This window comes from Arachis ipaensis, chromosome B9, assembly GCF_059453495.1.
Source record: "Arachis ipaensis isolate K30076 ecotype BB chromosome B9, ASM5945349v1, whole genome shotgun sequence".
Classification (NCBI taxonomy): domain Eukaryota; kingdom Viridiplantae; phylum Streptophyta; class Magnoliopsida; order Fabales; family Fabaceae; genus Arachis; species Arachis ipaensis.
In genome coordinates this window covers 32,837,991-32,864,638 of record NC_142444.1, presented here as the reverse complement: position 1 = coordinate 32,864,638, position 26,648 = coordinate 32,837,991, and the positions used below count along the sequence as shown (strand labels likewise).

Here is a 26,648-nt window from a genome sequence, read left to right as displayed (position 1 = left end):
AGGAAAAGAGCATAAGTCTATAGACCTCAAGATCCACTCTATTGGTCTTAACAGTGTCACAAATTTGCAAGAATTTAGATAAAAATTGATGTGGATCTTCTAGTGGAAGTCCATGGAACGTGCAATTTTGTTACATTAGAGAGACTAATTGAGGTTTAAGCTCAAAGTTGTTTACTCTAATGGTAGGTATTCTCCCATAGAAATCAGAAGTTGGTACGGTGTAGTCACCAAGAACCTTTCTTGCATCTCCTTCATTATGAGGCTCGACTGTGATGTTTTCAGCTTCTTGTTCGAAAATCTCTGTGAGATTTCTTTCGGAGTGTTGTGCTTTAGCTTGTTATAAATGCCTCCTTAGAGTCCTCTCAGGTTCAGGATCAGGATTTAAGAGAGGTTTTTTATCGCGGTTCCTACTCAAAAACAAGAAAAGAAAGCAAAGAAAGAAAGAAGAATGGGAGCTCTATGTTCAAGAACAGAGGACTCCCTGTGAGATGTGAAGAATAAAGAAGAATGGAGATAGAGAGAGGAGAATAAGAATTCGGCTATGAGGAGTAGAGATTTCGAAAATTAAGAAGAGAAAGGAAGCTAGAATTAAGATATTTTTGTTTTTATTTTTATTTATTAATTAAATTCGAAAATAGAAGCTTAATTAATTAAAAAGATTTAAAAATTGAATGATGAATTTTGAAAAAGAGGAGAGAAAAGAATTAGTTAGGAAGTTTTGAAAAAGAAGAAAGAGAAAACAAGTAGACAGATTTGAAATTAAGATTTGATTTTTAAAGTTAAAATTTTAAATTTTAAAATTTAAATTTTGAAATTAAATTTTAAAATTTGAATAAAATAAGATATGATTTTTGAATTTTAAAGAAAGATAAAAAGATAAGACAGTGATTTGAAAAAGATATGATTTTTGAAAAGATTTGATCTTTAAGATAAGATAAGATAATGATTTTGAAATTAAAATTTGAAAATTTTGTTGCAGTTTTCGAAAATTAAAGTAAAATGATAGAAAAGATATGTTTTTGATTTTTTTGAATTAATGAAGAAAGAGGAAAACAACTAAATGACACCAAACTTAAAATTTTTAGATCTAAAGACACTAAGTTTCGAAAATCTTAAAGAAAAATACCTAAAGACACCAAACTTAAAATTTTAAGGATCAAAACAAAAAGAAAAATCAGAACAACATGAAGACTAAGAAGAACACCAAGAACAAAACTCGAAACATTCAAAGCAATTAAAGAACACAAAATGGACACCAAACTTAAGATTTGACATTAGACTCAAACAAAAGACAATATTTTTGAAAATTTTTGGAAAAAGACTCAAGAAATTTCGAACTCTAACAAGAACAAGAACAGAAGACTCAAACAAAAGATAATGATTAATAAAGAAAGGAAAATATTTTTGAAAAATTTTTGATTTTTTTTCAAAAAAGAAAATAAAAGACTAAAATAAAATTAAAAACAATACCTAATATAAGCAATAAGATAATCCGTTAGTTTGTTCAAACTCGAACAATCCCCGGCAACGGCGCCAAAAACTTGGTGCACGGAATTTAACTTCGCACAACTGAACAGCAAGTGCACTAGGTCGTCCAAGTAATACCTGAGGTGAGTCAAGGTCGATCCCACGAGGATTGTCGGCTTGGATCAAATAGTGGTTATCTTGTATATCTTAGTTAGGCGAATAAAAAAGTTGGGTAGTTGTTTAAGCGCATAAAAGTAAAATAAAGATAACATTACTAAGTGGTTGTGAATTCAATGATAAGAAGATGGTTAAAGTTTCGGAGATGCTTTGTTCTTCTAGATAAATACTTTTTTACTGTCTACTCCAACTGTGAATGATTTCTTCTATAGCAGGCTGTATGTGATCAACGCCGGTTGAGAGGCCGCCAATCTTCCTCTAGGCTGAACACCAGGTTTAGTGCACATCCAATCTGAATGAGGGTGAAGCTCCTGCAGTCCATCCCCTTGGTGATCCTACTCAAAATGTCACAGACAAGGTCGAATCTTCAGGATCAGAGAATGCTGCACCTTGATTTTAGCCTTTACTACAAAGACCCTAATCTCCCCATACCTCGGCTAAACTGATGTCTCGAGAAGTCCCCAACGGAGTCGTGGATTACCCGTCTAAGAGATGTATCCTCAAGTTAGTGGTTCGTTGATATCCGATGAAAGACGCTCTCTGAACCCATGTAGAATAGAGATAACTTGTGACGGTTCAACTCATTCATAAGGTTGAAGAACGAAGATACATCTTAGGAGAGAATCAAACACAAATTGAAATAGAACAGTGGTGCTTTTATTAATCCATAAAACTCAGCAGAGCTCCTAACCTTAACCTAAGAGGTTTAGTGGCTCATACTGTACAATGAAACTCGAAAATATGAAATAATGTTCTATGGCGGTCGAGGATCCTAAAACAAGATTGATCTTCTCCTATATATACTAATCTAATAACTAAAGATTACAGAAATATGATAGGCTTAGGCTTGTAGTGCAAAAATCCACTTCCGGTGCCCACTTAGTGAGTGTTTGGGCTGAGCTAAGGGTGTCTCCATGTGCTAGTAGGGCTCTTGGGCGGTGAACGCCCCCTTTGGACGCCAGTTGCTCCCTTTTGGGTGTCCAACGCCAGGAAGGGGGTAGATGGCTGGTGTTGAACGCCAGTTTTGGGCCTTCATCTCCAAAAACAAGTATAAATTATTATATATTGCTGGAAAGCCCTGGATGTTAGCTTTCCATACCCATTGAGAATGCTCCATTTGGATATCTATAGCTCCAAAAATGCTTGTTTGAATGCACGGAGGTCAGATCCTGACAATATCTGCTACGCTTTCTTTGCCTCTCAACCAGACTTTGTCAAAACTCTCAGATTTCAGCCAGAAAATACCTGAAATCACCATAAAACACAACAACTCATAGTAGAATCCAAAAATATGAATTTTACACAAAAACTTATGAAAACATAATAAAACTTAAACGAAACATGCTAAAAACTATATGAAAATGATGCCAAAAAGCGTATAAAATATCTGCTCATCAAGTACTTATGTATCACAACTCATGATTAACATAAAAAGGTTATATTAGAAAAGTTACCTACACTTTTATCTGGGTTATATTATACTAAAATTAGTGCGATTGAATCACATGCCATTGTAAACCCGAAGTTTACCAGCCCAAATGAATTTATAATTTGGCATGATCGATTGGGTCATCCGAGAACAACCATGATGTGGAGAATTATTGAAAACTTCCATGGACATTCACTAAAGAACCAGAATATTTTTAAATCTAGTAAATTTGTTGTGCTGCATGTTCTCAAAGAAAGCTAATTTTAAGGCCATCACTAGTAAAAATTGGATTTGAGTACCCTGAATTCCTAAAAAGGATTCAAGGCAATATATGTAGACCTATTCATCCACCATGTGGATCTTTTAGATATTTTGTGGGCTTAATAGACGCATCTTCGAGTTGGTCACATGTGTGCTTATTGTCTTCTCGCAACCTGGTGTTTGCGAGATTACTTGCTTAAATTATTCAATTAAAAGCACAATTTCCAGAAAATCCAATCAAAGCAATTCGTCTTGATAATGCTGGTGAATTTACTTTCCAAGCCCTTGATACTTATTGTATGGCTAACAGAATAAGCATTGAACATCCAGTAGCTCATGTTCACACACAAAATGGGTTAGCAAAATCACTTATTAAATGCCTTCAATTAATTGCTAGACCCTTACTTATGAGAACAAATCTCCCAACCTCGGCTTGGGGGCAAGCTATTTTACATGCCGCAACACTTATTCATTTAAGGCCAACAAGTTACCATCAATTCTCTTCTATGCAAATAGCTTTTGGGCAACAACCAAATGTTTTCCATTTAAGAATATTCGGATGTGCGATATGTGTTCCTATTGCACCACCTTTTCGCACCAAAATGGGATTTCAAAGAAAATTGGGAATATATGTTGGATATGGTTCTCCCTCTATAATGAGGTATCTTGAGATACAAATTGGAGATGTATTTAAAGCCCAATTTGCAGATTCTCATTTTGATGAATCAAAATTTCAATATTAGGAGGGAGAGAATAAGCTTCCTAAAAAGGAACTTAATTGGAATGCATCATCTTTGATACATTTAGATCCTCGACTAGGGCAATGTGAACTAGAAGTTCAAAAGATTATACATTTGCAAAGAATAGCAAATGAATTATCTGTGCATTTTCTGATACGAAAAGGATAACTAAATCCTATATACCAGCTGAAAATGCTCCAATTCAAATTGATGTCCCAGTCAGACAAATAGCCACCAAAACAAATTCACGTCAGAAGTGGGTAGGCCTGTCGGTTCCAAAGACAAAAATTCTCGAAAAAGAAAAGAGGTAAATAATATTCCTGTTGAAAAAGATAAAGACATAGTAAAGACACATGCAGTTGTCCAAAATTCTGATATAGTTTTGACGCTAGAAGACGTTCAGATACCTGAAAATTGTGAAAATGACGAGATCTTGATAAATTATATCTTTACAATAGAAAAATGAGACTGAAATAAGACAATTGCCAATGAAATATTTACATATAATGTGGCATTAAATATCATGCATGAAAGTAAGGATCTTGAGCCAAGAACAGTCGAAGAATGTCGACAAAGGAATGATTGGACAAAATGGAAAGAAGCTATGAAGCTGAGTTAGACTCACTTGCAAAACGTGAAGTCTTTGGACCTATAGTCCGTACACCAGAAGATGTAAAACCTATTGGATACAGATGGGTATTTGTGAGAAAACGAAATGGAAAAAATGAAGTTGTACGCTATAAAGCTCGACTTGTGGCACAAAGTTTTTCACAAAGGCCCGATGTAGATTATGAAGAAACATATTTTCCTGTAGTGGATGCAATAACATTGCGTTATTCGGTCAGTTTATCTGCATACCATAAACTACATATGCATCTAATAGATGTGGTAACAGCTTACTTATACAGATTATTAGATCATGATATCTATATGAAAGTCCCTGAAGGATTAAAAATATCTAAGCCATCCAATGAATATTCACATGGGTTATACTCAGTCAAATTGAAAAGATCTTTATATGGTCTAAAACAATCTGGACGAATGTGGTATAATCATCTTACTGAATATCTAGCCAAAAACGGATTTAAGAATGATGATATCTGCCCATGTGTTTTCATAAAGAAATCTGCAACTGGATTTATTATAATTGCTATGTACGTTGATGATTTAAATATCATTGGAACCCCTAAAGAGATTCCAACAATTATAAAAGCTCTAAAATAAGAGTTTGAGATGAAAGATCTTGGAAAGACTAAATTTTGTCTCGGCCTGCAGGTCGAGTATACAAAAAATGGGATCTTTATTCATCAAACAACATACACAAAAAAGATTTTGAAGAGACTCTATATGAATAAGTCACATCCATTAAGTACTCCAATGATCGTAAGGTTTTTGGATGTGGAAAAAGATCAAGTCCGTACTAAAGAAGAAAATGAAGATATCCTTGGTCCTGAATTACCATATCTTAGTGGCATTGGAGCGCTAATGTATCTTGCTAATAATACACGACCCGATATATTGTTTGCTGTGATTTTACTAGCAATGTATAGTTCCTCTCCAACCAGAAGACATTGGAATGGAATCAAATAAATCTTTTGATATCTTCATGGAACAGTTGACATGGGATTGTTTTATCCATATGGATCCAAGTCTCAACTAGTTGGCTATGCAGATATAGGATACTTGTCTGATCCACACAAAGGGAGATCTCAAACCGGATACCTATTCACATATGGTGGTACAGCTATATCATGGAGGTCCACGAACAGACGATAGCAGCAACCTCCTCTAATCATGTTGAAATACTAGCGATACATGAAGCAAGTCGCGAGTGTTTTTGGCTCAGGAATTTGATTTAATATATTCTGTCATCATGTGGACTGATTGACCATAATATAGCTCCAACTGTCTTGTTTGAAGATAATACAACATGCATTGCTCAATTTAAGGGTGGATACATCAAAAGTGATAGAACAAAGCATATTTCTCTCAAATTCTTCTTTACTCATGATCTTCAAAATCAAGGAACAATTGATATCCAATAGATTCGCTCAAACGATAATCTGGCAGACTTATTTACAAAGTCACCTCCAAAATCCTCCTTTGAAAAATTGGTATATCAGATTGGGATGTGCCGATTTCGGGATATCAAATGATGTCGACAAGAGAGGAAAACTATACTTTTTTTTCCTTGGTCAGATTTTTTTCCATTGGGTTTTTCTTGACAAGGCTTTTAATAAGGTAGTCCCCATCACAAAGGATATTGTACTCTTTTTTCTTCACTAAATTTTTTTCCTATTGGATTTTTCTTTAATAAGATTTTAACGAGGCATAATCTTAAATGGATATCCAAGAGAGAGTGTTGTGACATGATGGATGTCCATTTAATAGCCTGAGACTTTTTCAAGGAATGAGCAGTTCAATCTTTCCAAAAGTGGGAGGCTCAGGAAGAGAAATTATATTTAATGAAGTTTGAAAGTAATCACCTGTACGTATATAAATAGAGGAGTAAGGCTCTGTTTGGTTAGTGGGTGGTAATACATAAGACATAGACATAAAGACATAAAATGACATAGACACAATGGGACATAAATTGTTAAACTTGTTTGGTATCCAAGTACATGACCCTGCATTCAAATTACAATTCTAATAAAATAACGCTATTAACTCTACCACCATTATCACCTCTCTACCTCTATCACCATCACCATTATCATGTTAACTCAGATTATCACCATTTATAATTTTTAATGCAATTACAAATTCAATTCAACAAATCAACAAACGTACACAAAATTATTCTAACAACAAGATTAATCAAAATTCAAATAAAAAATAAATAAAAAGAACAGATAACTCTCCCCCAGATTATCTTCTTCTCATCTTGCATGCAAAAAGCACAATCTAATTATAGTCACAAACAAAAAAAATTGAAATTGAAATTAAAAAAGAAGATTATTCTCATCACAAAAAAAAACTCAAAGAACTGGAAAGGAAAAAACAGCAGAAACCAGAGCAAGATAGATGATCATATGGTGGGAGGCAGATGAGTGGAAGAGAGACGGAGGTAGATTTGAAAAGAGAGGTGCGAGTTAGATTTGAAAGTGCCTTAATATTAAACATTGGAGGAAGCCTTGATAACGACAGTGAGACAGAGAACGGTGGTAATGCGTGAATGAGGGATACGATAGTGGCGATGACAACGAGAAAGAAGGAGAGCGATGGTGACTGCAACAATACGTGAAGGAGGAGACAACAATGGCAGAGGCGGCATGACAAAGGAACCTGACAGTGGTTGCGACAACATGTGAAGGAGGAGATGACAGTAGTGGCGACGGCGAACACAGCGAAGAAGTGTAAAGGAGAGAGACGGTGGTAGAATGAAGGAAGAGTAGGAGAAGAAGATGGGAGTGTATGATGGAAGGAGGTGAATCGGAGAAAGAGAAAGGAGAAGATGAGAGGATAAGGGATAAAGGATAAAATTGAAATTAAAGAAAAAAAAAAGGATAATATTGAAAAAGTTTGTGTTATAATTTGTGTCTTATTTTCTTAGTTTAAAGGAGAGAGACTAAAAATGTGTATTTTATGTGCTTCTGTGTGCTATTGTGTCCATCAAAATTTTGTATTTAATAAACTAAACGATGAACATGTATGACCGTCTGTCTCTTGATGGATATGTATGACAAAACAAACATTGCCTAAGTTCTGAGACAAGAACACACATAATAATTTATAAATGGTGAGTTCTATGGTGTAGAAGGAATATTTCTTCTATACCTATATATTTGTGTTGTCAAAAGGATTGTGAGACAAGTGTATAGAAAGAGAGTGTGGTTAAAGACAAACTCTGTCCATGGTAACTGACATGCTTCATGTTGACATCAATGTCACGTAATGGTGGTATATAGAGTAAGCTGGTTAATTGTATTTATTATGATTAATTATTAAAAATAATATTGGGCTGGTTGTAGTTGTATTTTTGGTTTAAACTATTTTGAGAAAGTAAAAATAAATTTTGATTATGGACTAACCTATTGATCCCAATATTTTTTTTGTCCTATGAAATTTTGAACGTGTGTTTTTTGTGAATTATTTAGCGTGCAAAAGGACTATATGTACTCATCAAAGTAACTCCATTAAACTAACATAAAATTCAGACTCTTTTTTTCATGAATTAATTTCTTTTATTCACACATGAAAAATTAAACTTAACTCACAAACATTTATTAATAACTACTTATTTTAATATATGTATATAATTATATATTCATATATAAATAAATTAATATCTTTTTCAAAGTATATATTACTAATTAAAATTTTTATTATTAAGTAATTATATTCTAACTGTATTTTTAATAAGTTTCAATAATTATTTAAAAAAATATTTAAATTAGTAGTTTAAATACTAAACACATATAGTCTAAACGGTAAACATTCATTTATAAATATTTAGTTAAATCTTACACCGTATACCCTAAATGTTAAATCATACCTTTTAAATTCTAATCTATAAATTTTAAACCTTAAACCTAAATTCTAAATTGTAAACCATAAATTTTAAACTCCTAAATTTTTAACCTTAAATTCTAAATCTTGTAGTTAAAATCAAGTTGTGAAATACTTCAAAAAAGTCTGATTAATTTCATGTATTTTCGTATGGAAAAATGTTGTTTATAACACTAATTATATCTATATAATAAAAAAAAAGTTTAGGGCCAGCACTTAACCAATAAAAAAAGTAAATAATTCAACACCATTAGATTTAATCTCACACTATTAAAATCACTAATAATAATTAATTAATAATTACAAATCACAAAATTTACTACCCTTAGAAATCCTCTATAATAAAACTATTTGAAAAATATATATTTTCAAAACGCGAAAAAAATGGCCAACGGTAAATATATATTTTCAAAAAATGCCTTAGAGATTGAATTTTGATGTGATTTTTTGTAAGTAAAATTATAAAAATGAGATATTATTATCCTTAAAATTTGATCATTTTTTTAAGTATATATATTTTTTTGTAATTTTTTTGTTAACAACCAATAATATTTTTAAAAAATCACAAGAAAATATATACTTAGCAAAAAAGTCACCAAATTTTAAGAATAATAATATCTCATTTTTCTAATCATGATTGCAAAAAATCGCATCTAAATTCAATCTCTAAAGCATTTTTTGAAAATACATATTTACTGTTGGACATTTTTATCGCGTTTTTAAATTATTTAAAAATATTTTTTGTCAATAGTAAAATTCGGGTATATTTTTATCAGAATTTAAATAATTGAAAGACCTTTTTAGTGGTTAACTATGATACATGTGATATATTTTCATAGTATATTATTTTTACATGTACCAATTTTATTAACGTGACACAATGATATTTAATAATAATAATAATAATAATAATAATAATAATAATAATAATAATAATAATATGACCCTAATATTTTTTCTTTTCAAAAAGCTATAAAAGAAGTTGAATGAATTTCAACTATTGATTGAGTATATATAAGAAAGATGCCTAATTGATTAATATATCAATGAAATATATTTATATACCTCATTAAAATATGATGATATCAAATTTTTGATATACCAATTTGGCAATTATGACATGTAATTTGAATGGAATATATCAAATAGTTTTATGATAGAGGAGTGCTAAGGACATTAAATTCTGTGATTTGTAATTATTAATTAATTATTATTAATATTTTTAATAGTGTGAGATTATATTTGATGATGTTGAATTATTTACTTTTTTTTTATTAGTTAAGTGCTGACCCTCTAAACTTTTTCTTTGTTATAAGATATAATTAATGGTATAAACAACATTTTTTCACATAAAAATACCTGAAAGTAATCAGATTTGTTGGAAGTATTACTTTTAGAGTCACAATTTGACTTTAACTACAAAATTTAGAATTTAAGTTTAAAAATTTAAGAGTTTAAAATTTATGATTTACAATTTAGAATTTAAGCTTAACGTCTAAGATTTATGGATTAGAATTTAAAAGGTATGATATAAGATTTAGGGTGTATGGTGTAAGATTTAACGTTGAATATTTATAAATGAATGTTTACCGTTTAGGCTGTATTTAGTATTTAAAGTATTAATTTAAATAATTTCTTTAAAATAATTTTTAAAACTTATTAAAAATACAGTTAGAATATATTTACCTAATAATAAAAATTTTAATTAGTAATATATAATTTAAAAAAGATATTAATTTATTTATATACGCTAATGTGTATACATAATTTAATTTATTTATATATAAATAATTAAATATATATTTATATATGGATATATAATTATATATACATATTAAAATAAGTAGTTATTAATAAATATTTGGGAGTTAAGTTTAATTTTTTATGTGTGAATAAAAAAATTAATTCATGAAAAAAGAGAATTTGGATTCTATGCAAGTTTAGTGGAGTTACTTTGATGAGTACATATAGTCATTTTGCAAGCTTAACAATTCACAAAAACACACGTTTAAAATTGGATAGGACAAAAAAATATTGGGATCAATATGTTAGTTGGCATTGGATTCGATGGTCCTAGAGGGATTGGACCATTAAATAGTCCCATAACAAAAAATATTTTTAAAATTTTTTAATAACTAATAAATATTCCTTATTTAATTTTAATTACAAATTAATCCTTTATATATTATTTAATTATAAAATCTATTTTTTATTTTATAAATATTATTTTATCATTCATCTATCATATTTATTAATAATCAAAAACTAAAACAATAACAAATTAGATCTTCCATTAATCGTAATAAATATTTTGCAATCTTAATCGATCATAATTTTATCATTGATCCGTTTACATACATATTGAATTGGAAAAATCGTGTTTGTTATAAATTCAATCGATTGGATGCACAAACCAATCAATTGAATTTCAGGCTTCCTAAACTTCAATCGATTGGAATTGATACACAATCGATTGAATTTTGCACGGCATGTGGGTTTTTTTATTCAATCAATTGAAATCATTAAAGCAATCTGAGAAATACATAAATATACGGGAATAAATCATATTTAACAAAAAATTTTTTATTATTAATTAGAAAAAGAGGAATGCTAGGGGCCAGCAACTTTGTGATTTGTAGCCATCAAATAGCCATCAATGACGGTTTTAATAGTGTGAGATGGGTGTGAGATTTCATCTAATGGCTCACTTTTCTTTGCTGGTTACATGTTGGATAGAATTTAACAAAGTTGCTGGCCCCCTAGACTTTTCCTTAAAAAAAATCTATTATTGTACTCCTATATACTCTAGAGACGATGATAATGGTTGCCATTGTCTATTGTGAAGCTTAATGATTTGAGTTAGCCATTTTTTTAGAATTTGAAGTGAAATTCGCCTTGCTTTACATAAAAAAATTCGTATTTGAGAAATTATAGTTGAAAAATTGAGTTTTAGAAAATAATAATTTTTTTTATTTTATTTTAGAAAAAAGTCCATTACTAAAAGATAAAAAAATATTTTTTCATTACACAATCAATTTCATGAATAAAGAATTGAAATAAGGAATTGTAAAATTAGAGATTATATTCACTAATCTTGATTTTGTAATAAAAACAATGGATTGTTTTCTAAATACTACAGTGAAAAAATTGATTGGATCTCTATCGCCAACTGTGATATTGGATATTAAAGAGATGGATAAACAATGAAGAAAAATTTGATATTAAGTAGATTGATAAACATTGAACAAAAATAATGAAAAAATTGATAATCAATCAGATTGATAAACGATTCTAATTGTAGGATTGAGTAATTGTTAATAGATTATTCACCAATTTATAATCTTAATATTAAAGAAAAGATAAGATTAGAGTATCTAAATCAAAATAAAAACTTAAAAATTGAAGATAGAATTTGAAAGATAAGATAGATGAATAATAAAATAATAATTTATAATCACGAGCAGAAAAATTTAGAGAAGCGTAACATATAACGCATTGCACAATTCAATTGATTGGGTAACACAACCAATCGATTGAATTGTGAAAATCTATATTGGTTTGAAGACTTAAATCGATTGAATAATATGACCAATCGATTGAATAAGAAAATGTAAGACCCTGAATTTTTAAAAATTAAATAATTGACTATTTACAAGTTATTATATTATATTGAGATGTAGTTTTTAAGAAAATTATTTTCAACAAAAATAATTAAATAGAATTTTATGATTATTAAAGTTTAATTTAATTATTTTTTTTAACAAGAAAGCTCAACACAATAAGTGGAGCAAGAACAACAACAAGCAAATAGAAAGTTAAAAAAGAAAAAAAATTACAAAAAAGCTCGTCAACTATTTTTTGTGCTCCTCCTTCTTATAGTGTACTCTTGATTTTGTACTCCTAAATTTGTACTCGTGAAAACATTTTCAACCACTCTAATCTTATTAAAACTCTGTCAATCCAATTGTAAGATTGCTAAGCGAAAGTCCACCAGTTACATATCTTCTTTTATCAATTCTTACTAAAACTCTGTTAATCTGGCAGCATCCTTTCTCCCCTCCACCTGCACAATCTCGTTGAAATCTCCGATAAAAGCTGACATAACTCTGCAATATAACTCAATTTCTCGCACACAACAAATTTCTCTTCTCTTGTATGAACTCCATACACCACAGAAAGCATAATTGAAATTATTTTTAATAAGACCCCTTCAACACACAACCAAAACTCCCCTTTATGACAACGACTCATTTTAAACATTATTTCATCCAAAATTAATAGTAAATCACTTGAAGCACCCTCCGACTCAACATATTCTCATCCTGTAGCATCACTCTCCCGAATTCTTATTACATCAAATTTCGTTATTACCTGCCACTTAATCTCAAACAAGTCCAACGCAATTCAACTTAAATTTTTTTTGAGGTTTTTGACCATGCTCAATTTTCCATCACCCATTAACCCCCTACCATTTCAAGAACAAATTATTTTAATAAATTATTACACACCTTTTTTTTTATTTTTGGGCCTGCAGCGTCTTGCTTTCTCATTCTGTTTTGCCAATCTTCTTTTCTGAGCAATTTCTTCATTCTGTGCTTGGAGAATAGCCATAATATCATCTTCTTCATTGTATAAAATTGCACCTGATTCCAACGCTAGGTCCCAAGTTTTTCTATTTTCAAGCATCTGCTCTTCCAAAATATTATTTCTGTTTCCCTTACTTCCTTCATTCTTATCCGAACCACCATCATCAACCACCCTCTTCCCAACTACTTCTTCATCATGTTTCGATAACTCTCCCTATCTCTTTGTCAATGTTGTTCCCTTTGTGGCGAAACCCATGCCACTATTATTCACAATGTCATCTCTATCATGCGTTTCTTCATCAACGTCTTCTGCACCATCATCATCAACATACACACCCAACCCACCAGTCCCTCCATTCAATGTCACCGTCCGGAGAGTAGCGGCTTGGTTCTCCGCCATCAAATCTTCCTCGATCTCATGACCCAACATAGGTGGCGTCAGGGTTGCACATTTTCCTTGCCACGTTGAACCTCCTTTGCCGTGGCCGGTCTTTGGCTTTCCTCCTTCAACACCGATTCGGCCTCCCTCGATTTTCTTTGCACCGGTTTCTAGCGTAAGTTTTGCAGATGCAACTTCCTGCACACTTGTCGTAGACCCTTCTCTAGCGTGCCCATCCCTATCGTAAAAACCGTGCTCTATTTCCATCAAACCTGACTCAGATTCTAGACCCAACCCAACATCACCGACCCGGTTGATTGAGAAAGCCGGGTCCAAAGATCCTTCTCTATCTTTTTTGGACATCTTTGAATTGTTGGGCCTAGCACCAAGCCTACAAAGAACCTTCTTTTTCTTATTCCTTTTGCCCCTCCTTTCTAATCCATTAAAGTTACCTTCATAAATTCATGTTACTGTATCTTCAGAATCAGCTTCATAATTAATATGATCACATCCCACACAATTCGCTCTCCCTTCAATTCCTTCATAAATTGGTTGATATGTTACAGTTTTTACCTGATTTTGTTTTGAATGATCACCACTCATTCAAAATAATTTCAGAAATTACCAACTTGCCCTTATCTTCTCCGTCTTTCCTCAGCTCCCCCATCACCACATCGGCAGCCTGGTCGTTGAAAACCACCGATTTTGTAGCCCGTGCACTCCTTAAGCCCGTACCTACACACTCTCTTTCCGCAAATGTTCTTCATTGTTCACAACTATAGTCACTTTTTTCATTAGCTTCTTCATAACAATTCAATCCAAAAGCCTCCCGTCCCACTTCTTTCACTAGCACATCAAATTCACTGATACCTATTGTGATATGGACCCATTCATTAATCATATCCATGATACAAGTATCAATTTGCACTCGTCCAACACTAAAAGACATGCACGATTCTGTCACTTTGTCACAACCGACAACTTCTCCCCATTGGCTTCCTAACATACTAAAGGTATCTGCTGACCACGCATGTAACGGAACCCCGTAATATTCTAACCACACTCTTTGAGTTTCATATCGCTCCGTCTCATCCCATCTCCATATACTATGGAAGAATTACAAGAGACTATGCATTTTAAACGTATATGCTTCTCCCGCATTCAATACAGAATCAAAAGTCAAAAGAACTTTATATGCTCCTAATTCCCGTACTTGGATAACTTGAGGCAGGTTTTTTTCAATCATCTTTTTCAAGAAACTTAAATCAATTGCCTTCGTCGTACTGCCGACCAGACTTCTCTGTAGCCACTCCAGATTCTCTTTCATCACTGATACTTCCACTTTCTTTGACCACCTATTTCCATGCGAGTCTGGTTCTTTTTGGTGCCTTGTTAGTTTCACTACTTGCCTTTGGTTATCTCCTTCCTGAGAATGAGAATTTGTCTTATTCCGACTATCACCTTCTTCCTGAGCTATCTTTCGGACCTTTATCTCAGTTGTTCGTCTATACTTCGCTTCTCCCACGTATACAATCTTCCCTCTCAACCTCATACGATTCATTTTTGTTATAGCCTTCAGAGCTCCACCTTTCTTTGTGTATCGGATGAACGCAAAAACATATATATTACTACCTTTTTGTTTTCGTGATACATAAATGTCGTTAATGCGTCCAGTCCAATTAAACAGATGTAATAATTCATTCTTTAAAATGTTTTTGGAAAGATTATCAACAAAGATGGAGAAAGACTCATTTTTGAACCGTTGATACTCTTCTCGATTCCAAATTCTATGATCTTTGTTTGTTCTCTAATTCTAACCTATTATGTGTTTTTCACCCTTCTTCTCTCATCTATCACTCCTCAATAATTATTATTTATTTTATTAAATTTAATTTATTTATCAAAAATTATTTTAATTAGATAAAACTTAAATTTATTATTATTATTATTATTATTATTATTATTATTATTATTATTATTATTATTATTATTATTATTATTATTATTTATTTTTCTTTCCTTTAGCCGAAGCTTTAAAGGAATTACAAGAAAGAAAAGCCACATCGTGGCTTATATATGCAATGCATATATATATATATATGAGATTGAAATATGCTTATATGCCTAGCTTATATATATATATATATATATAAAAGAAAAGGGAAACGTGGTTTTAATGTAGGTATGTAAAATATGATCTTGACACCTCATGAAGCCTTAATCACCGTCAATTATTCTCTTTGCTTAACTTTTCATTTCATTCACTAAGTCTAAGGGAAAAAAAAGAAAAGAGAGAGACCGAAGCTTTATGAGAGAACCGTAAAAATCCTCTAATTTTTCGGCTTCGATTTTTTTGCGATTCGTAACTCTAATAAAAAATTTAATTCGGTAAAAGTGTTCATATCTTTCTCTTTTACGTATTGGCGTTATTTTTGATTGGTGAAAGTTGACGGTGATGTAGTTCTCCTACTCCTTGAGTTCGGCCAACTGGAATTCTAAGAGGCACGGACGATTCCGGACATTTTTTTCTTTGGCAGTTCGGTCAGAAGGCTCTTCCGAAGCTTCACATATTTTAATTTCGTACGAAGGTAGAGTTTTGGTAAATTTTCACCGGTTAAATTGGTATTTGATAAGTGAATTGATGTCGTGATTGCTTGTCGATTGAATTTATATTGATATTTGTGATAAGTTTGAGGTTAGGAGGGTTTAAGTGCAGCCAGGAACTGAGTTATTCTAATGAATTTGATTTCTGGATTAGTTGGGATAATTTGAAAATGTTGAAATTTGTCTGGTTTGGAAAATTCAATCGATTGTGTATCAATTCCAATCGATTGAAGTTTGGAAAACTTAAATTTCAATCGATTGAATTTCTAACAAACACAATTTTTCCAATCTAATACGTATGTAACGGATCAATGATAAAATTATGATTGATTAAAATTGCAAAATATTTATTACGATTAATAGAAGATCTAATTTGTTATTATTTTAATTTTTTATTATTAATAAATATGATAGATGAATGATAAAAAAATAATTTATAAAATAAAAAATAAATTTTATAATTAAATAATATATAAAAGATTAATTTATAATTAAAATTAAATAAGAACTATTTAGCAGGTTATTAAAAAACTTAAAAAATATGTTCTGTTATGGGACCATTGAATGGTCCAAACGTTTTGGACTATCGAATCTTTTGCCAAGTTAGTTCACAATCAAAATTTATTTTTACTTTCTCAAAATAGTTTAAACCAAAAACACAACTACAATCAGGTCTAATATCATTTTTAATAATTAATCATAACAAACACAATTAACCAACTTATTCTATATATCACCATCACGTGATATTGATGTAACATATGAAATATGTCGGTTTACTATGAACAAAGATTATCTTTAACCAGCCAAAAAGGAATAGCTCAAATAGCATAGTCTCTCCATACTCAATTAAGAGGTTGCGAGTTTGAGTCTCCATATCTTCGGTAAAAAAAAATTATCTTTAACCACATTCTCTCTATACGCGTGTCTCACAACCCTTTTGACAACACAAATATATAAGTATAGAAGAATTTTTCTTTCTACACTATAGAACTCACCTATATAAATACAAGAACACTTTTCTATCTCTTTTTTTCTTATACTGCAATATATATAATATTATTATATAAATTATCTCTATTAAATTGAGATAATAATATTAATAAATATTGATAATAAAATTTTTTATTTAGATTTTTTATTTTATATTTATTTATTCTACAACAGCCACGGGTATTCGTTGCTTGTTTCAATAAGGTTAGTTTTTTCTCTTTTTGGCTGTGAATATTCCAATCCTTCCTACTTCTCATTGGTCAATGTCATCGCCCGCGTAAGAGAAATGAAGATTCTTCCCTCTCTTTGAAGTATTCAATTCTCAGATTGGGAAGACTGATTACTCTCTAGTTAGTTTAGGGATTTTATTTTTATTTTTCTGATTCCACCATCAACCATGGATATCCAGAAGAAGAGGGTACAGTTACTCGTCTTCGTCGTTGGCATCATCGCTCTAAGCATAACAGGTACTTAGTAATTCGATTTCTGTTGTTCTCATTGCTGATTTAGCTTTTACTATTTAGAGCAACTCTTATTAATCTTGAATTCATGCTAATCATGAAAGGGAATAATAGTAGGTGATTGAGATTCAAACTTTTACACTCATTGAACCCCGACTTTAATTAGTTTTCTTTTTATGTCTAATTTAGAAATCTAAATTCGTTGGCGAATTGGACCCATTTTGCCAGATTTGTGTTTGCACTACATGTGGGAATTGGAATTCTCAAGAGAATTGAAATCCATGCTTGTATTTTGTTCCGGAAAAAAATAGAAGAAGGAGAACAGTTCACTTCTTGCTTGTTACTAATTACAATCACACTATAAGGGTGAGACTTAGAGATCCTAGGTTCAAATCCACCATTGGGGGTAGAGACTAGACACTATGGTGCCAGTTTTAATAGGATTAACAAGGAAGGAGCAGCTTAGGCTTCCCCAAAGAAGATAAATCCAATTGAGAGGAAAATTTTTTATTTCTAGATTCTAGTGTTAGTTATAACTTATAATTATGTCTTTCTTAATTTCTTTCTTATCGAAACTGGCTTGATCTGCCATGAGGGTAAAAGCTTTTCCAATTTTGAATGCTAGTTAGTGAGTTTGTTTGTTTATTTTGTTTTGTTGTGCCTTTTTTCCCCCACTTGAAAGACTTGAATATCTGATCTTATTATGGGAAACAAATGCCAGCTACCTGAGTCAATTAAGCATTGTTTCGAATACTGGACCAAATATCTGGTTCTTCTAAAAGCTTAAGGTTATATTTTTTTTTAATTCAAAAATGTTTTTAGTCCCAAAAAATTGGTCATTCTTATTTTCATCCTCCAAAAATTTTTCTTTGATAGTCTTGCATTGTCATTTATTTTTGATTGAATACCTCTAATTAGTAAGTTCCCTCTCTGTTTATAGAGGCGTGGTATCTGGCATACACTATCTTCTTATGCTCATACAAGTGTGTTTCTTTCAGCTGAAAAATGCAGGCAGCTTGTTGGTGAGGAGGGGTCATCCCAAAGTGGGAAGTTCACAATCTTAAATTGCTTCGACATGGGCTCCGGAACTTTAGCATGTGCTGTTAAGGAAGGCGTGAAGCTCTATTTTTACAATCTTAGATCTGCTCATGTTGAAAGAGCAAGGCAACTTGCAATTGAGTCTTCCCTTGCTGATGCGGTGTCTCAGGGGATGTCACCGGCAGACTCTGCAAAACATGCACAAAAAGAGGGTAAGAAGGCAGCAAAACTGGTCTCTCGTCAAGCCAAACGCATTATAGGCCCTGTCATCTCTTCTGGATGGGACTTCTTTGAAGCTGTGTATTATGGTGGTACAGTCACGGAGGGTTTCCTTAGGGGCACTGGTACATTGTTTGGTGCCTACGGGGGAGGGTTCCTTGGCGAGGAAAGGCTTGGTAGATTCGGCTATCTTGTTGGAAGTCACTTGGGGAGTTGGATTGGTGGTAGGATAGGACTCATGGTATATGATGTGATCAATGGAGTGCAGTTCTTGTTGAATTTTGTTCAAACGGGAGAAATTGACGTTTCTGAAAAATCTGGAAAAGTCGATTCATTCTTCGAGGAAACTCCCGCTTATGATGACAGCTCTGAAAGTTCAAGTGTTTATGAATCATCTCCCAGCGAACAATCTAACCCATATGAATCTGAGTACCAGAGCTATGAAAAATATGAAGATTCTGAACTCTGATGATTTTTTGGGAGCTCTTTTATATATTTATAATGGCTCAAACCATGGTTTGATGATATCGATTTTTTTCTTCTTCAATGTATCTCATTCAGTATAGTGTACAAATATTGCTAGAACTAGAAGTATCTTTCCACATATCATATATACTCATTTCATTGTTGTCACGTGGAGTTAGAATCATGTCATAAACCATAACAGAATAAGAGAGATGTGGATGTAATTCTCTGTAATGGGATTTCTAGTTATACCACTTGCTTCTATGGTGAACATTCCTCCTTTGAAAACTTTCATCATAACTTGTATAGCAGTGCAACATTTCTTAAGAACTGTGCCCAGGTGAGGTATAAAGGTTTAAAACCGTTAGCAAGGCAAGGCTAGGCTACTTCCCACTACTGTTCTTGTTTGAGAACAATGGAAATCTCGTATTATGTATGGTCATTTCTGGGGTAACTTAACACCGAAACCCTCACATTTTCTAGGAGCTTGCACTATCTTCCATTTGACCAGTGGGGAGATTCGCGTGATTACTTAATGTAATCCTCAACATCCCGATTTTTTCATTGTAGTCCTCCAGATAGAGTTTCGAGTATTCATAGTGGTCCCTGTACATATTTTTGGTGATGAGTCATCACCGGAGCGCTTACGTGGCATCGTTTTGCCACGCTGTAGCTGAGCTGGCTCATTTCCCACTATACCCACATTGGTTTAATTGAACGATCTTTTCTTTCTCTTTTGATGTAGAATCTTCAGCAGCACCAGCAATTGGTGTAGTTTTTGGGTCAATTATATATGTAAGATTGAGAACCGAAAGAAGAAACATCATCTTGTCCTTCCAATGGTTGAAGTTTGTTCCATCAAAGCGATCCAACTTGACAAAACTTTTGATTCATGACCTTGAACGCGGTGTTTTGATTTTGTGCCATCTTCAAGAAATATCTCTCTAAAATTGTTGGGTATATGAAGATGGGTTCAAGGCACGATTAGATCATTTTTTAGAGAGATATTTGTCCCCACACTTAGTTGTTATAGGGTTGATGACATACTCTCCCAAGATATAATGAAACCTAAGAATTTTTTAATTAGCAATAGTAAGAATTATCAACTCTCTTGAACAAAAAAAAAAAAAAAATCTTAATAGTTAAGTAAAATGTACACTAGTACTTGTTTGTTTGAAATAGTGGATAAGGACTTATTTATACATATTGCACGTAATAATTATAATTTGTTATGTACACAAATGGTTGTGTCTTTTTTATTACCAATAGATGTAATATTTTAAACATACACAATTATTAAAAGGTTGTGTCCCTTTAGCCAAATGGTACTAAACGGTTAGTAACCATTTATTAATATTAATAAATCAAATTTGTAAATACCTTTCAAAGATTATTCCAAACTTGCTGATATTTCTACGAAAATAAGAAACACCACTTAAAAGGGACATGAAATTAAGAATTAATTAATTACATGTAGTAGAGAGGAAAAATGGAAATTCAAGATATCTCAAACTCTGAAGATAAATCCCTCACCAGGAATAAACTGTCCAGCCAGAATTTATATACATATATTGACTTTAGTTAATTTTTAAAGTTGTTCTAAATCATTCACATTCATGCTGTCCGGATCGAGCAGAAATGCTTAAATAACACTGGGAGCTAAGCATGTTTGTGCATCGTACCATTGAAAATAATGAGGAAGCCAGAATTAGACCGAATAAAACATATCAGTCATTTGTAGCAGCAATGGGTGGTCATCGTAAACTATATTTTATTGAAAAAGATATGAAGAATTACATTACAAGGGAATTCGAAATGTTTCTAAACAAGATGATGCCAAAGAATTTGAGAAGTACTTATTAAGAACGAAAGAGAAGAATCAAAATTTCTTTTATGAGCTTAATCTTGAAGTTGATCACTCTATCAAAAATGCATTTTGGGCTAATGCAAGAAGTATGGCTGCGTATGAGTATTTTGAAGATGTTATTTCATTTGATACGACTTACAAAACAAACAGGTAATTTTTTCTATTCTGGTTTCGGTTCTTTGTAATATAGTATTCGGTTCATACGCGCAACTAGTTTCGGTTCATGACGAATTTTTTTTCTGGTGTCTATTACAAGTACAATTTGGTTTTTGGTTCTTTTGTTGGTGTGAATCACCATGGTCAGTCAAACACTTCTTGGATGTGTTTTGATAAAAAAATGAAGATATTCAGTCATTCAAATATTTATTTGAATGTTGGTTTCGTAGCATGGGAAAAAAGGCACCAAAAGGGATTCTTACCAATCAATGTATAACGATGCAAAGGGCTACTGAGACTTATATGCCAACAACAATTCACAGATGGTATATTTGGCATATTATAAAGAAAATTCCACATAAATTAAATGGTTACAAGAGACATAAAGAAATTGAACAAGAGATGAGTCATGTTGTTTGGAACTCGTTTACAAAAGATGTATTTGACATAAATTGAAATGATTTTGTCATGAAGTATGGTGTTGGAGGCAATAAGTTACTTTCAGTTAACCGTGGTTTCATTCTAATTAATTGATGTTATTTTTTTTTTGTGAAAACGGGTATAAATTTTAGTTCATTTTGTGTCTGATTTTTTAATTTTGTCCCATTTTGCAGAGCTCTTTGAAGATTGTCATTTATGAATTTCAGTTTATCTTGATCACCACTTTTAGGCTTGGATGAGAAGCACACAAAGGAGCGAGAGCATGCATGCTTTTTTTAATAAGTTTATTATACGCAATAGCTCCTTGATTCAATTTGTGAAGCAATATGATAATTGCCTAGGAAGCAGAGAGTAAAGAGAGAGAGAATTTGATGCTACAAATTTTTATACTGTCATACAGTGTGCAACAAAATCATCAATAGAAGCTCAATTTCAGCATGTTTATACTCATGAGAAGTTCAGGGAAGTTCAAGCACAATTTAAAGGAAAGGTGAATTGCATTACAAGATCAATGCAGTCTGCTCTAGGTTTTACAGCATATGAAGTTGTAGAACAGGTTTCTAACTCAATATTCAACAAGTTTGTTGTTATATACGATGTGATATCATGTAAAGTAAAATGTCAGTGCTTATTGTTTAAGTCAAGGGTATATTGTGCCATCATTCTTTGAGTGTCTTAAGTTTTGAGCGAGTAGATAAAGTGGTATCGAAATATATATTGCAACACTGGAGTAAGAACGTAAAGAGGAGGCGCATACATATCAAGAGCAACCAAGACGAGCATTTATTGGAGCCAAGAAGTAAGAAATTTGTTGATTTGGTATTTTGCTAGCATAATATTTGTGAATTTCTGTCAGAATATGAGGAGTTGACTGGAATTCTGCCCCGCGCTTTGGATAATGTCATGGCTAAGATAGAAGAATATCAAGCAAAAAGTAAAGGTAAATGTTCGTTATGATCTCATGAAGATGCTACATTGAATGATGTTAACGACCTTCAAAATCCCCCACGTGTTAGAACAAGAGGATGTCCCAAGAATAGATTAGGATCGAATATGGAAAAAAAAGATCGCAAATGCATCAAAGAAAAAGAAAAAAGCAACTCTAAGTGAGGTAACATTGATTTGCCTTTGATTAGGCAAAAATATGTTTGTGCATGTTAGTACATTTGCTAATATATAATTTACTTCTTTTGCAGTTGAACCTTTTAGATGGTGGATCAATGATCCAGTCAAGCTCTAGCCTTTATCATGCACAGGATATGAATTATCCTGGAGAGGATATGTCACACTATGATAGAAGTTTCGATGTTTAGTAAAATAAATTCCAGTTCATTTATGATTTACTCATATAATGTTTTTTTCTTTGATGAAAATGAGGGTTAATTTCTGATTTGTGTTATGTTTTATTGAATAGTCACTTTTTGATTTTTCAAAATAGTTTCTGCAATTGTGTTGTGGTAAGCAGTTTAGGTATTTATTAGAATATTTTTGGTTTATTTGTGTCTAAATTTCGGTTCGTTTGTGTTTTTGCCGCTGATGAGGTTTGATAAATACATTCAATCTATTTAGTATGAACCTAGATTCATTCAAATTAATCTGATCTCAATACAGCCCAAATATTTTCAACAAATAAATCAAAAGAAATTTAAGAAAAGATTTTCAAACATATATATTAACATTTACAAAGAGTCAAAGTGTTTGCCTCTTTACAATTCCTTACAAAATAGTGTTCAAGAATGTCAATAGAAATTCATTACAATTTAGAAGATTGAACCTATTTACTTTTTATATCCCAGATGATAATCTACAAAAAAAACTTGAGAGGGCAGCAAAAGGCTTTGAGATTCTTATGACTTCAGATCCCTCAATGACTTTGTCTGTCAATTTATTTATCTTATCCAAAAGAATGGTTGGACCATATTCATGCCTAAAACTATCAATTTGCTCTTACAATTGAAAGAAATTTATTAATATGTATTAATTTACAAGTAGATGATCAACTATGTTTAATGATACTTACCTGTTTTCAATTTTTACATGTGTATTTTTCCTTTTTGATTCTTTTGGAATTCATTGTTTGCAGTCATTTCATGACGTATATTTCGCAATCCCAACTAATAAAGAAATAAGAAAGTAAAATATGATTAATAGGACAGACACATAAAAACATAGTAAACATATTAAATAACACAACTATAGCAAAAAATACTAAGAAGATTGATACTGTGTTTGTTGACCACTGATCGAAATATATGGTGCATTAACACCCTCTTCGTTGTCTACCAAAGATTTTGTCCCAGCATAGACCCTCATTTGGGATACTATCAAGCTCTGAAAAGGATAGAAATTCAAATATAGAAAGCACAACAAAACCAGCAAAAAAACAAAAAGTGCACTCTAATTCAGTAATAATTGCACCAAAACAAGCACACAAACAATGCTCAATTAGGCACAAAAAGTGATTGATATGATTTAATTAGAGCAGAAGCACTAGAAACAAGAGATTTCATAAGAAAAAAATATGTATTATGTAAATAACTTACAACAAATTTATTCAAAGCTCTTCTTTCAACAGACACATCTTTTTTGATAGGGTCAAGTACATGAAAAATCTTCTTTTGAACATCAGCAATCCACAACCACCAATGGCCTCTATGACAAATTGGTGCAAACAACTGAAGTTTAGGCAAATAATAGAATATTTTAGTTTAAATGATACCAAATGACAGACTTATTTAAGAAGTTTTAGAAATCATAACTTACAAATGGATAGGATGCAAGTTTTTTTTTTATTATCCAGAAAAGGTAGGTAGTCCTTAAATTCATTTATCTAGAAGGCCTTCTTAGTGTTTAGATCAATGTACTCGTACTTATGCTTTGACAACATGGAATTTTGAAAAATGAACCGAAATAAGTTTCTTGTATCATACCATACATAATCAAAATGAACTGAAACTAATGATAGCTTACCACAATATCTGTTGGGAGCAATATATTTATTCATCAAATCTATGACAATTTTTGTTGTTTAGAAGCATACACAGTGCGGAGACCACCTATAGGACCAAAATTTATTAGATATGGGAATATAACTTTTTAGGAAAATCATTAATGTTAATGTAATAACAGAAGAATTTATCGTATTTTTTATGTGTTCTATGGGTCTTAGAGACAAGAAGTGGCATCTACTCCCCTCTAAATGAGCTTTATGGTCCAAGAGGAATATGGTATCGAACTCATTGCTTGACCCATTTTAGTTAGTCGTGATATGCGTCATTCACTGATAACATTTTTTTCTCAACTCCTCTGTTATTTTTTTCTTTTACTGGAGTTTTGTACTTTTCAAGGGTGCTCAAACTCGACTCCAGATTTGTTTCTTTTGTATATTGCAATGTTGCTGCCACTCTAGCATCCATCACTATCTCTACCAAACTTTTAATTTGTGTTATTATTTGTGCAGAGTTCAGTGGACTTATGCCAAGGTCAAATGAAGGTGCACCAAAGTCATCTTCCAAATGCTGAGGATGGGGAGGATTACAAGATGACAGAGAAAAATTTTCAAAAATAATAAAAAAGTATTATGATATAACATCAAAACTAATAAAAAGATTTTCAATAGAACTTATTTATTACCAGGAGCTTCTTGCTTTGATTTTCTTGCTGAAGTTTCTGTGGAGGCTTGCTGTTGAGGTTGTGGAGGACAGCTGGATTACATAGTAAAGTGTTTTAAAATAAACCAAAATTATTATGATATAGCATCAAAACTAGTAAAAAGAATTTTAAGTAGAACTTACTCATTAACAAAAGCTTCTTGCTCTGATTTTCTTGCCAAAATTTCTGCAGGAGCTTGCTGTTGAGTTTGTGGAGGACAACTGGATTACACAGTAAAGTGTTTCAAAAATGAACCAAAATTATTATGATATAGCAACAGAAATAATAAAAAGGATTTTAAGTAGAACTTACTCATTAACAGAAACTTCTTGCTCTAATTTCCTTGCCAAAATTTCTGCGGGAGCTTGCTGTTGAGGTTGTGGAGGGCAGTTGGATTACACAATAAAGTGTTTCAAAATGAACTGAAATTATTATGATATATCATTAAAACTAATAAAAAGAATTTTAAGTAGAACTTATTCATTAACAGAAGCTTCTTCTGTTTGAGTTTCTGAAGGGACAAAGGTAAAGGTTGTAACACCCTACCACACAGAGCTTTACGCTTAAGTCGTATAACAGAGGTAGTGAGGTATTACAACCTCTAGTATAAAATATGCATGCATATAGTAGCAGAAAGAGAACAATAAACTAGGAGCCTTGAAGAACAGGTGAAATAAAAGTCGCGAAATAAAAGCGCATCGCTTTGAAAACGAGTTAACTTGCGTGCTAAGAAAGCTATAGCTATCATGCATAAGATAACAAAGTAGGAATAGAGGGCCAAAGATACAAAATAAAATAGCTCCTAACTCAGCCTGCAAAGTCAAAGTTGGTCGGAGAATATTTACACATATATACATATCCAAAACCCAAATTTACACAAACAAAACCCTGTCTCTCCACAAGCCTCTAAGAGGATCAAAAGGAACAAGTCATGCGGAGAGAAAGCTAAGTACATATATATACATAACTATACTACAAAAAGTAACCTGATAACCACTTCGCTTCAGAAGCCCAAACACCTAACGAGGTGCCTCTCGACCTGCATCTGAAAAATAACAACATAGTATGGGGTGAAAGGGGTTCTTAGCATGGTAAAGATGCCACGGATATAAGATATAAGGTCCTAGGAATGCCAGAGGCAATCCTAGAATGCCGACACTCAGATTACAAAGCTTAAAGTATTAAACAGAAACTATAAAAGGTGG

General features: G+C 32.0%; 1 protein-coding gene across 1 annotated transcript; it reads left to right on the top strand.

Annotated features, from left to right (window-relative positions):
• Positions 1-17,323: 17,323 nt before the first annotated feature.
• Positions 17,324-19,599, top strand: LOC107619249 (uncharacterized). The gene is made up of 2 exons (XM_016321506.3): positions 17,324-17,612; positions 18,605-19,599. Exons 1-2 carry the CDS (start codon positions 17,543-17,545, stop codon positions 19,330-19,332), a joined length of 798 nt encoding a protein of 265 aa, XP_016176992.1. The 5' UTR covers positions 17,324-17,542; the 3' UTR covers positions 19,333-19,599.
• The last annotated feature ends 7,049 nt before the right edge of the window (positions 19,600-26,648 follow it).